We start from the raw sequence: 12,217 nt of genomic DNA, 5'->3' as shown, positions 1-12,217 counted from the left end.
TAAATCTTAGTGACTCGTGATTTACAAAATGCTTTAAAACAGTACGTATTCAACAATACCAATGTGAAACAAACTAAATACGACTTGTGAATAAAATCCTTGTATTAAACATCAGTACTTGGCTTTGAATTTTGCATTTAATTGGTCAGTTATTAATTTTAAGACCATCACCGACACAAGTTAATTAAATATTCATTTATAAATAATCTTATAGCTATCTATATATCAATTATCAAACAATTACAAACTACGCCTAACAAAAATCAGACACCGTTGTTTAATTCATATGTATTTGAATATTGGAACACATCCTGTATTCCTATGATAATTCTCGTTCTTCTCGCTTCTATAAATATTTCCTCGCAATCTCTATAGCAAAGTGGAAAATGTCTACATATACATTAATTATATTCAAATTTCAAATTCAAAAATAATTTATTCATGTAGCTAACATAATGTACTCTTATGAACGTCAAATAAAGAAATATACATGAAATGCTTCTAATTTTACATTTACTGCCGGTTCTCAAATCAAGGGCGTAGAACGGAAGATAAGAACTGGCAATAAACTCTCCGCCACTCTTTTTAATCCCTTATTGTATTAAGCTAAAACCCGCTAGGTAAATTACGCAGATAATTCCTGGCACACCTACTGTGATTTTTTTAGACCGTTTAATATAATTTGTAAATATGCAAACCAAAATTTGTGATTGTCCACCATTGAGCAAAAGGTTCTTTACCTAATTTAGAATTACGGATCTCCTCTTACTGAACCCCTTAGAATTACGGATACTACGTAAAATTATTGTTATATAAAATTAATTACATCTGGTACGATGTCTTAATGACAGAACTCGTCTAATCCTATCAAGGGCTTAAATAAATTATATAATTACCTTATGTACTAGTCATGTAAGACACGGAAGTAAATGGCTTTTGTACGTAAAACCCATGTTTTATTTTATTGGGGAACATTGCTATGGTATTAAGTACGTTTTAATTTTTGTCAGACAAGGAATTTCCAAGTAGCGGATTTACAAATTTTCAAAGTATAGCCTGTAAAGTGTATTCTGCCTTCGCATCTTCAATTGTCATCACCAAGATATTTAAACAATCTAAAAATTTCGTTGATATTGCACGTAAGATATTTTAACAGCTTATAATTAATTATTATTATCTAATTATATGTTACGCTCTTCCAATAAATGTTTGTTGGAAATTTCATCCCACAGCTCATCCTTCATAGGAAATTCATTAAGAATCTCCACCATTAAGTTGTGAAATAGGCTGCCCGACTCCATACCATTGGTCATCTCCCTATCGTCTTTTAAAACTCTTCTGTATTAACATTTCTTAAGCTTATCCTATGCTGATCAATCGTGACTTGTGCAATTCTTATATTTTCTTTTCTTTTGTATTGCATGGCTAATCATGTGTTTGTAAGATTAGCTTCTTAGTTCGTTATTTTTTTATTTACATAGGGTTCCCTGGAAGAGATCGCTTGTTAGCGATAAGGGAGCCCGTTGTATTGTGTTATTTGTGTTTTTAATGCAACGTAGTATGAATAAGTAAATAAAAACTACACAAAAACCATCCAGTTCGCAGCTTCCAACCAATAGTAGGACTGGATATATATTATAATAGGGATAAAATCTGCAATTTTTTTCCAATGATATAGTGAGGTGAGGGCGCAGAGCTTGTTAAGGGCAGCGAACTGGCTTTCTCTAGAATATTCATTTTCTACACTAAATGTACAATGACAAGTGACAGATGAAAGTCATTGGCAAAATTTATTGCGACGTCAAAATCTGTTTAATTTCTAAGGGGTAGTAAAACTGCCGTCATAGGCTACCTACTCAGCCTGACAAATTTGAATTTCCACATTTACTCAGCTCCTCTCCACAGCTTCTACCGGCAATATTGCTAAACACTTCTAGCCCCTAGTTCACAATGAGGTCTCTGTGGCAGTAGCAGCATCTACTGGAGGGATACATGAGCTCACGCCCACTCTCCGAAAAGAGAAGTGGCAGTAAACTGACCCTTAGGATTTAAATAAAAAACGAAATCAACAATTTATAACAATATATTTCGTGTCACAAAATAGCTATAAAAATATATAGGAATTTGTCTCACTCTCACCATACCAACAGGAGCGCTAAAAAAACCGCCAAAAAGCCTATCATTTTCTTGACTCTACTTAAATAATACACCATAGTAGAATAATTAGGTTAGGTACTACAAGAGTCTACCACAGTTCTAGAAAATGCTAAGAAAAATGCGCTAACATATTCGAGCAAATATTTGTGCATACATATAATAATCTCAATAAAAATTCTGACAGTTATTAAAAAAAATTACAAATTGGGTAAAGCATGTTAAAAAAAACACCGTCAAACTGGCAGTTTAGTTTTGGCACAAATATAAAAATCATTTTCTGTCTCATAACGGGTTTATTTGTCACAATTTTGTGTTTCACACACGGGGAAAACATTTGATATACAAAAAAAAAAACAATATTTTTAAACTTTATGAATTACTAGCTGACCTGGCAAACGTCGTCTTGCCAAACTACTACCTTTAACTCAGCGCCATCTGTTAGAATTGTATCAAATAATAAACAAATGTTAATGTTATCGTAATTTTAGTAAGGATGCCTATTTTTTTGAAAATGAAATATAGCCTATGTCACTCAGTAATGATGTAGCTTTCCAACAGTGAAAGAATTTTTCAAATCTGCCAAGTAGTTTCGGAGCCTATTCAATTCATACAAACAAACAAACAAAAAATCAAACCTTTCCTCTTTATAATATTAGTATAGACAACAAGCATAATAATGTGAATAATAAAAAAATGCTATAAAATTTTAAATAACAAAAAATATAATCTCAGATGGAAGCACTATTATTGCATACAGAATTTATATCAAAAAAATCAGTTTTTTTTTCTATACTTAAAAATAATACAATATTTTTTGGAAAACATACAGCCATTTAAATGATTTAAATAACACGGCTCTTGAAACATAACTGTGACGCCAAAGTGGATTCGTATTTTTTAAATATTTTTAATATTGACAGACTTTTAAAAAATAAACAAAATAACCTTCATACTTTATTTTCTCGAAGTTTACATCTACAGTACATTTCATTTACAGTCTACATTTACTCTATGGCATATTTTGTATCTGTGACCACGCCGCATTTGGCGCCGTTATAATCACACGACCGAGTTACATTGTCTTATTAACAAAAGCAATAGTTTCGTAAAATTAAATATAACCAAACAAGAAAATTTAAGTTAAATAATAACAAAAAAGTGTGGTTAACTTTTGTACTAATAAGGAACTGTCAACTACATTTATACTTACGATGGTTTTGAACCAAATCTAAATTTATAAAAACATTAACTAAAATATATATTAATTAGCTTGCACCGTTATAAGTGTTCTATCTCTTTTCAACACAACGTTAACACAATTTGTTGGAAAGAGAGTAGAAATGAGATTTTTATAAAAACGTGTTTTTTTATTACGCAGTTTACTGGTATTTTAGCTTTCTATAGCTAAATATATTAACTTAAATAGTTTAAGTCTTAATAATTAAGTATACTTAAAGTAAGCAGCGTTGAGTTGTTCTAGGAAGATGAAAGTGAGCACGGTGTGTGGACCCAACCGGGCGTAGTAGGGCACGAATCCTTTCCACAGTGACAGCACCCCTTCGTTTTTGAGGAGATTTGACACTACTGACATTTGACTTTGACCTTTGGCAGCGTTTTGTATCCTGCAAGTAGTTTTGAAATTAGAATGTCAACTGATTAGCCGCGTTTTTTTATATTCTGTCAGTAAATAATTTTTAAAATTAGAATGTCAACAGTTGAGCCGCGTTTCGCATTCTGTATGTAAATAATTTTTTGAAATTAGAATGTCATCAGTTTAGTCGTTTTGTATTCTGTAAGTAAATTATTTTTAAAATTAGAATGTCAACTATTTAGCCGCGTTTTGTAATCGGCGACTAGAAATATTTTCTTATTTTATAATAAAAATAAGTACCTGGTTTTAATAATATCCACGGGCATAGAAGCGATGGTGGTGACCAGACCGGACACCATGGACGCGCAGAAGTGCAGCGTTATACCATCAGGGACGTAACCAACAAACATTTCCCTAGCCTGAAAAATAGGATTGTTAACGTAGCCCTCACACAGTTAAATCGTGATTTTTAAAATTTTTTCAAGTTAAACCATTACAAAGTCCAATACATTTTCGACATACGGCAGTTACGCTTAGCGGTAAGTACCTGAGTAACTTTGGATAGAGTGAAACTTAGCGCTAAGACTGACTTTCATATGTAATGGAATCACAAGGGATTCACATTTGGATAAGTACCTACTTTGAATAATTTCCTAACCCTGAGGATAAGTGAAACTTACGTCTTGACTTCCATATGTCAAAAATTAATTGTAACTTGACACACTGGATTCGTCGAGCGATAAATATCGACTTTGAATTGGGTGAGATATTATATCAGATCTGAACTATATGATACTGTCAAATAGCTTATTAGAGACAATGGACAACACTGAGTACGGCTTACCTGGGAGTAAGTGCTAAGTTGTGCCGCATTAACGACCATGGCCCTCCCAACTGTGGGCATCGCACCACGCCATAACTTTAACACGCCTTCTTCACGAATTATTCTAAAATCATTTATTAAAACTCATTTAAAAATCACCCTTTCTCTAAACTAAGCCTCGCTTCATACAAATGTCAAAATGTCAGGCCTAGACATAAAAGTTAGAGCCCCTGTTTTTACCCTTAATGTACGTCTCAAAAAATCTCAATTTTTTTGAGACGTGTTATTTATTTACATGCCAAACAGTATTTATAATTCTAACCAGCCTTCCCAAAGAATAAAAATAAAAACATATGTGCAATTCACACATGGTAGAAGTGAAACCTTCAAAAACATTTTTTTTATTATTAATCATATATAAATTAATCATTTTCCATTATCTAAATGTGTGTGTTCTTTTAAAACAGTATATTTTAATGATAAATTTTAATTTATAAGTTTAATATAAATTTTTAATTTGGGAAAAACTAAAACATCGAAAGTTTGAAATTCTATCAAATGAAAAAGCGGCAGTAAAGAGAGGCTGTATAATGCCTGCTATCTCATTTTCTCCCACGTTAAATCATATGATGAATTGATGTTTCTGTCTCTCTTTACCGCTGCATCCGGTTTGAAATCACGACGATTCGAAAGAAGTTTATCTATCTCATTTTCTCCCACGTTAAATCATATGAATTAATGTTTCTGTCTCTTTTTACTGTCGCTTTTTCGTTGCATCCGGTTTGAAATCACAACGATTCTAAAGAAGTTTCACTTCAAAAAATTTTTTATTATAGAACATAAGATAGACATGTATCTCTTATTCCACGTCATTACATTTGAACCTGTAGGCATCCCTCATCACAAAGAAGACAGCTAGATCGTTAAGTTTATTGTAAGCCTTTTTACAAAGCTTTCTTTTGATACAACTCTTAAATTTATTAAAAGGCAGATATAAAGAGCCTCTGGGATTTTATTACAGATGAGTATCCTTTTTCTCCAAAAAGAATTTAACTTTAGATAGTCTAGTAGTAGCTGTCACAAATGTATCCAGTTCTAGTGAAGAACTAAAGAAAAGGTTTAGAAAGCAAATGATAGTTCACCATCTCCACTCAGATAGCAGATGGTCCACTCAGTTTATCGCGAAGATAATTCAACTCGACTATTCAAGTATACTTTGCCTAATAAAGTAAATTTGCCTAAAAAGAGTACCGAGAGTTTTTTACGCCGGCTTTTTCTCTCGGCCTACATCCTCTGTCTTCTTTGCCGATGAGTAGGGATGCCAACAGGTTCGAATTTAATGACGTGGAATAAGTGATACCATGATGATCTTATCTTATGTAATAAATAATGACCAACTGTATTGTACAAATTAAAAACTGACCTCAACAAAGCGTCGACAACATTTTTATAATTCCTTCTCTGTTCGGCTGGTAATCTTCCGTCAGCTGTCATCCGAATTAGCGCCACCTACGTATATGCAAAGAAAATTGACTACATACAAAACTGCCATATTAATTATTTATTGACAGATTATATATGGCCAAATTTTAACTCAAAATATTGATAATTAATTGATTTTTTATAAAATTAACTAGTTCGTTAATTTACAGCTTCTGATGACTGATGAATATCGGAGTGCTTTAAATTTTGAGGATTTTATAACGTTTATAATCGTGTACGACAATAGAATATGCGAAATATTAAAAGATTGATTTCTATGAAATATCTGTTTCATCATTCATTTGACTAAATAGACGACTATGTAATAAGCCTCTTGACATAGGCCGTAAATTTTCTATATGGCAAGTTGGTTTCCTCACGACTTATTCCTTCACCGTTCGGGCGAATGTTAAATGCGCATATACAGAAATTACATTGCTGGACAGCCGGGGATCGAACTAACGACCTCAGGGAAGAGTTGCACGCTAAAGCCACTAGACCCGCACTTTTACGCAAGACAGGCTACGCCTAAAGAGCAAATTAAATAAATATAACAAATGAAATCGCGTAAATAAGTTATATTTAACCATATCTGTGCCATTCCTCTTTATCTACTTTGTTTACCAGACGTGTATGTTATCGCCCATATTGACTTTGAACTTCACTCGTTGTCTATTTTCGTGGCAATATTGGCATAATCTCAAACATGAGCAGGTCAATGTGCCATGCAATGTTCCGTTCCCATAGTGATGAAATATTGTATTGTAAAGACAATTACAAGTTCCCGCAAATTTTATTTGTCAAAAAATTCGACTGCCATTAATAGAGTGAGATGTATAAACAGAGTATCGTCTAGAGTTTATTTAGGGGCATCTTTGTTTTTCTTATTTGGTGATTACGTCAACAGTAATTATTTACTTTTTTACACATATTACCCACTCTGTGCTTGAAAACGAAATGCTTTTGAGGTTTCCTATAAAAAATTAATACGTTTATGTACTATTTTTATTTTTGAGTGCTTTGCTTACATTTTCTGATAAGAGGAAGGGGGGGAAATTAGTTTGACATTAGTTAGCCACGCCTGTGGTAAAGCGATTTTGTCTCAAACCCCAATCCAGTATTCCAGAACATAACACACACATAAATTTCAATTCAAACTCTATCAAACCATTGATTTGAAATTCAAGTAAGACATAATTGAGTTCTCAGAGATTGGGCCTGAAAAATTCTTACCTCAGCAGGTGTTCCTACGAAGGCACCAATAGAACCTGCTGCGATACCTAGAGCAGTTTTCATCCCGAAGCCCGGAGCTTCACCCTCGTGTCGCCTGAAAAAGCCAGTACATTTTTAGGCTGTAAATTTATGAAGCAAGAGACAGTGTGGTAATATCAAGCGATATCTAGGCATATACCTAACCTAATCTGTGTGTATTGGTCACAGCTAAGTTCACAATAATATTGTCGCTACACTCTTCGATTGTACTTTTTGTTTTTCATTCAACTTTGGAAAACACCATCAAATCTGTGGTTTGCCGACGACATATTGACAGTTGAAAGTTTCGTTTCTAGTTTAAAAGTGGAACTAAATTTTAATTAACAGTGAAGCTAGACAAGTAAAGAAACGATATCGATTCAAGTCATTCGCCTAGCTGTTTAATTAAAAGACTAGACTGTTGATTGAACGGCCAATTAAGCTAGTTGGCTGCAACATGTATTATACTGGGTGACAGCAAATAAAGCTTAAAAATAATAACAGACCTTAATAAAATTTTGCAACCAAACTCATAAGCAAAGGCCAGTATACATTTGAAATATATTTATCAATCATAAGTTGGTCAGTATAGAATATTATCAAACAATACAATACTAAGGGTCTTAGGTCAAAACAGTTCACAACACATATACAATTTCATCATAAATATTACGTACCTAAAACTTTGACGTTTCCTTAAATAAAACAAATCAGACGCCCTACAACCTTCTTAGGTCTCGGCCTCAGATTTATGAATCTGTTTCATGATTTGTCAGTGTGTGTGTGTAACACACGCCGTCGACTTTTTGGGTCTAACTCAAGCCGGTTTCCTCACGATGGTTTCCTTCACCGTTCAATGTTAAATGTGAATGGTAAGAAAATGCATTTTGATCAAAAATTACTATAACCTCAGAGATGAGAGTTGCACACTGAAGCAACTATTCCAACACTGCTTAAACTTTTCCTTCTAATCATTTAATTGTTTATAAAAAGACTTACAATTCTTGTTTCTAATAAGCTCTGATAAGAGTCTCTCACTAATTAGAACTGTGTATAATAAATTTACCTAAAGCAAATTGTAAAAAAAAATTATATACTTGTAATTAATTTTCCTTCCGAGTTTTGAATTTTTAAGAATTTATTAATTTTATAATAATAATTTATTTATTGCAAGAATATGGTACAAAATGTTAAGATGGTACAATAGTAAGTCGTTCGCATATTCTGCCACACACAGTGGCGCGCAAATTTATCTTTTAGATTATTGGTCAGAGTCAATTCTTATATTATCTGTATCATATGTATCATACTTTATTAAATTTGTATCAATTACAATGTCTCACACGAATAATCATTTATTGAATAGTACATTTTTTCCAAAAGCACTAAGTCGCTTTTTAAAGATTGTAGTCAGAAGATCTTTTAATTCTTTCGGTAATTTACTGTGAACTTTAATTGCCATACAAAAGGTGTTTTTTCGACTGTTCTAAATTTATTTAATATACACCTAAGCTTCCATATTCTGTACACATCTTCTGGTACCTCATTTTCATTACCCAGAATATAGTATTACAGTGAAATTGTTTGTCCTCCAATATTATTCATGATGTCATGTGTAGCGTATGGTTTTCTATTCAGTCAGTAATATTTACAAGTTAAATTAACAATACTATGAGAATTTGTAGTGACCATTTTATGGCATGTTTTGATGCAAATTCTATTTAATACTTTAAGTTTCTTGGCATGTTCAAGCCAGACAATGTTCTTGTTCAGGCCTACAAACTAGCCCTGATAATCATCAAAACTTAGTTGCATTTCTTGGTTATGTTTATCACCCTCAACCACTTTCACTTGCCAGAAACAGTTATTTAAGAAAAAATTACGTAACCAAAGTGTTTTGACTGAAGAAATCAGTGTATGTATGTATGCCAAGGTCGTACAGAAAAGCAATTCAATCATAGTCCAAAATGAAGCCAAGTTTAAAAAAAATGCATATACAATAATGAACACATAAACTTGAAAGTAACGGATTTGATTTTTGACAAATGTTTGCATTTATACAGGAATTTCACCTAAAATCTATCAACATGAAATTAGGTTAATTTCAATGTTGCTTATTCTAAGACTTGAAAAAGTAAATAATAATCGATAAATATACAAAAATCTTTTTATTAATAGATTTTTCATGCAAAAAAAACAATTAATTAAAAATAGACGTTAAATCTGTTTTTTTACTAATTTGAATACGTAAAAAAATTATTACTTAGATACAATTCCAGCAGCAAAAATCACTTGGAGGCGTTCCAATCAAGGTGCCTGAGACACATACATAATCAGTATGATCAAATTCAGGCAAAGTAATTTTAAATCCAATCCATTCAAACTGCTCTTTGTTGAATATGGTATATATGTATAATAGTGGAAGGATTTGGTACTGGGGAGCTTACTCCAACGGTGAAACCAGTACGTCATAAGGTGTCAAATTTTCGTGCAACATATGACCCAGAGTGAAGTTCTATCTAACCTTACTGAACACTATGCGCTTTTTTAAGTCTCGTAACAGAGTTGAAATTATGTAGGACGAGAAAAATATAAATTATAGGTACATAAAAAACTAGCTTAAAGCACTGAAAAAATTGAAATGCTATGTTTTACCAGTAAATGAAGTAATGATAATTTTATGTCCAAACCTATATTAATTTTAGACAAATAACTTACTCTCGATAAGCATCAAATAACCAGCTATAAACACCAAGACGTGTAGTTGTATAAGTTGCTTGTCTAAGCAGGCCAGCAGATAGTCCGGTATATAACGAAGCGAATCCCTCGCGAGCAATAATTTCGCCAGCTACAGTGAAGGATGATCGACCACCACCACTTAACTGCATGCGGGTTTTGATTAGATCAAGTGGTTGGACCACACATGTGGCTGCCATACTGCATAAATAAAAAAACACAAATAATCCAATAACATTTACAACATTTAACATTTTACCAAAAAACCACTGCAACAGGTACGGTACAGTGTTAGTTACATAATATCAATATTACAATAAAAAGTTGAAGGTCAATAAAATCAATCTTAATATAGTGTAATTAAATAATTTTCAAGTTTTAATTACTGTAATTCACATTATCTTTACGTATTTAATCATATGTTATGAAGGATAATAGATTACACACCCAGCAAATCCACCAAAAGCAAATTTCAATCCATTTGGAATATATCTCTCTTTTGCTGGTGCAGCTTCCTTTTGTCCTTGAGCCATATTTGTCGCTTAGTATTCCGATAACTTGTGCCGCGCTTATAAATAAAATCACAAATACTCCCAACAAAACACCTGATTGTAATTATCGCCACGAAATGCTGAAATCAATTCGTCTATCGTGAATGGTCAAAGTAAACATTCTAATTTGAAATTTCATTATCGAGTACACCCCCCGTCATTTTATCATATAAAGTGACAAATGACAACTGACAGTTATGCGAACCAATGTTTATAGAATGTTTCTAGGCCAAATAACGAACTTTATTTTTTCAATTATGTGTCATATTTTTTGTGCGTTTAGAACATAGATAGAGTATAGAACTAGATTAATAAAATAAAGAGAGAAGACATTAACGTGAAATACTTAAGTGCGAGCGAAACAGAGTATCAGTTTTTCTATCTTTATTTGCGTATCGGGTTTTATTTGCTTACCACCGAGCCCTTGGTGGTTCCAAACATATTTTTAGTGCAAGCCGACTAAATTGCGAATCATGTTACGAACGTCAGGTAGTTGCCACACTTCGTGTCCTTTGTAAATAGTTGGATTATAATATTCGCTATCTCACACGCTGTACGCTGATGCCTGGTCTATACCAAAGTCCGTTTTTTTTTTCAATTTATCCCTAATGGGAAAGGCAAAGGACTTTAGTCCATACAGCCAAGTCTTATTTTTGGTACCATAGTCCGTCTACGGTTTAGAATTATTTTCTTCTCCCTCTTGCCTTTTTTTTTTGGAGTTTATGGCCTGGTATCTAGACCTTTAGGCCAAACGTTCCCTCTTGCTTAATTTAGATCAGTGCTGCCAGATCAGGAGATTTACCCCTAGATTTAGGGGATTCTCAACCGAGTTAGGTGCAGATTAGGGGGAAAGAGTATTTGGTTTTTGCTATTGTATATTACGTTCCTGGTTTTGGAACTAAACATATCGTAAAAATAGGATCCGTGTGTTTAACCTTACTAATTGAATACTCGTTTGAGCTGTCAAAGAACGATGTGATTTTTATTAAATACAAATTCTTAAATTACATTAAAAATCAGTATTTCATAACATTACACAAGAATAATAAAAAAAATATTGTATGGTTTTATGAAACCACGGTAAAAGTGAAACTATTATTCACATTATAGACATTTAACTAAAAATTTTTAGAATAATATTCCAATAAGGGTATAAAATCGCTTTATCAATCTTATTTTTATACTTGGAAAATTGTAATGATAATGGAACTAATAAAAGTATGATAAGTCTCCAACTAACATTTTTTTTTGAATTCTGTGTCTTAGAGAGTACGACATACATAATACTTAACAATTATTTAGATTATATACACATATTTAAATAGCATGGAGCACTAGCACAAATGAATAATAGTCTACACTACACGGTCAGCTGCTGCGAACTATGTGCGCCGCCATATTGGCCTTGGCTGCTATGACCGGCGCCTTTCACTTTATCCCTACTCCGCGGCCGACCGTCACGTGACATGCGCCACACAGACCAAAAAGTTTGAGACGATGTAATAAAATATTTCACTTTAAAAGTTTCCCTTTAATAAATATTTTTTGTATTTAAAGGTTTTTGACCATTCTCTCGTACTAAAGAGAGAAAAAAAGATGGAAAGGGTTGCATTGGCTTTAAAATTG

General features: G+C 32.7%; 1 protein-coding gene across 1 annotated transcript; it reads right to left on the bottom strand.

The window, feature by feature from the left end:
- Positions 1-3,098: 3,098 nt before the first annotated feature.
- LOC110993922 (mitochondrial 2-oxoglutarate/malate carrier protein) lies at positions 3,099-10,760 on the bottom strand. The gene is made up of 7 exons (XM_022260344.2): positions 10,488-10,760; positions 10,023-10,241; positions 7,287-7,380; positions 5,995-6,080; positions 4,593-4,695; positions 4,049-4,167; positions 3,099-3,779 (listed from the first exon to the last, which is right to left on the bottom strand). The coding sequence occupies exons 1-7, from the start codon at positions 10,571-10,573 to the stop codon at positions 3,599-3,601; spliced, it is 888 nt and encodes a 295-aa protein (XP_022116036.1). The 5' UTR covers positions 10,574-10,760; the 3' UTR covers positions 3,099-3,598.
- Positions 10,761-12,217: the final 1,457 nt, after the last annotated feature.

Source organism: Pieris rapae, chromosome 21 (genome assembly GCF_905147795.1).
Source record: "Pieris rapae chromosome 21, ilPieRapa1.1, whole genome shotgun sequence".
Taxonomy (NCBI): domain Eukaryota; kingdom Metazoa; phylum Arthropoda; class Insecta; order Lepidoptera; family Pieridae; genus Pieris; species Pieris rapae.
The sequence above is the reverse complement of the archived record's forward strand: the minus strand, read 5'-3'. Positions and strand labels throughout refer to the sequence as shown.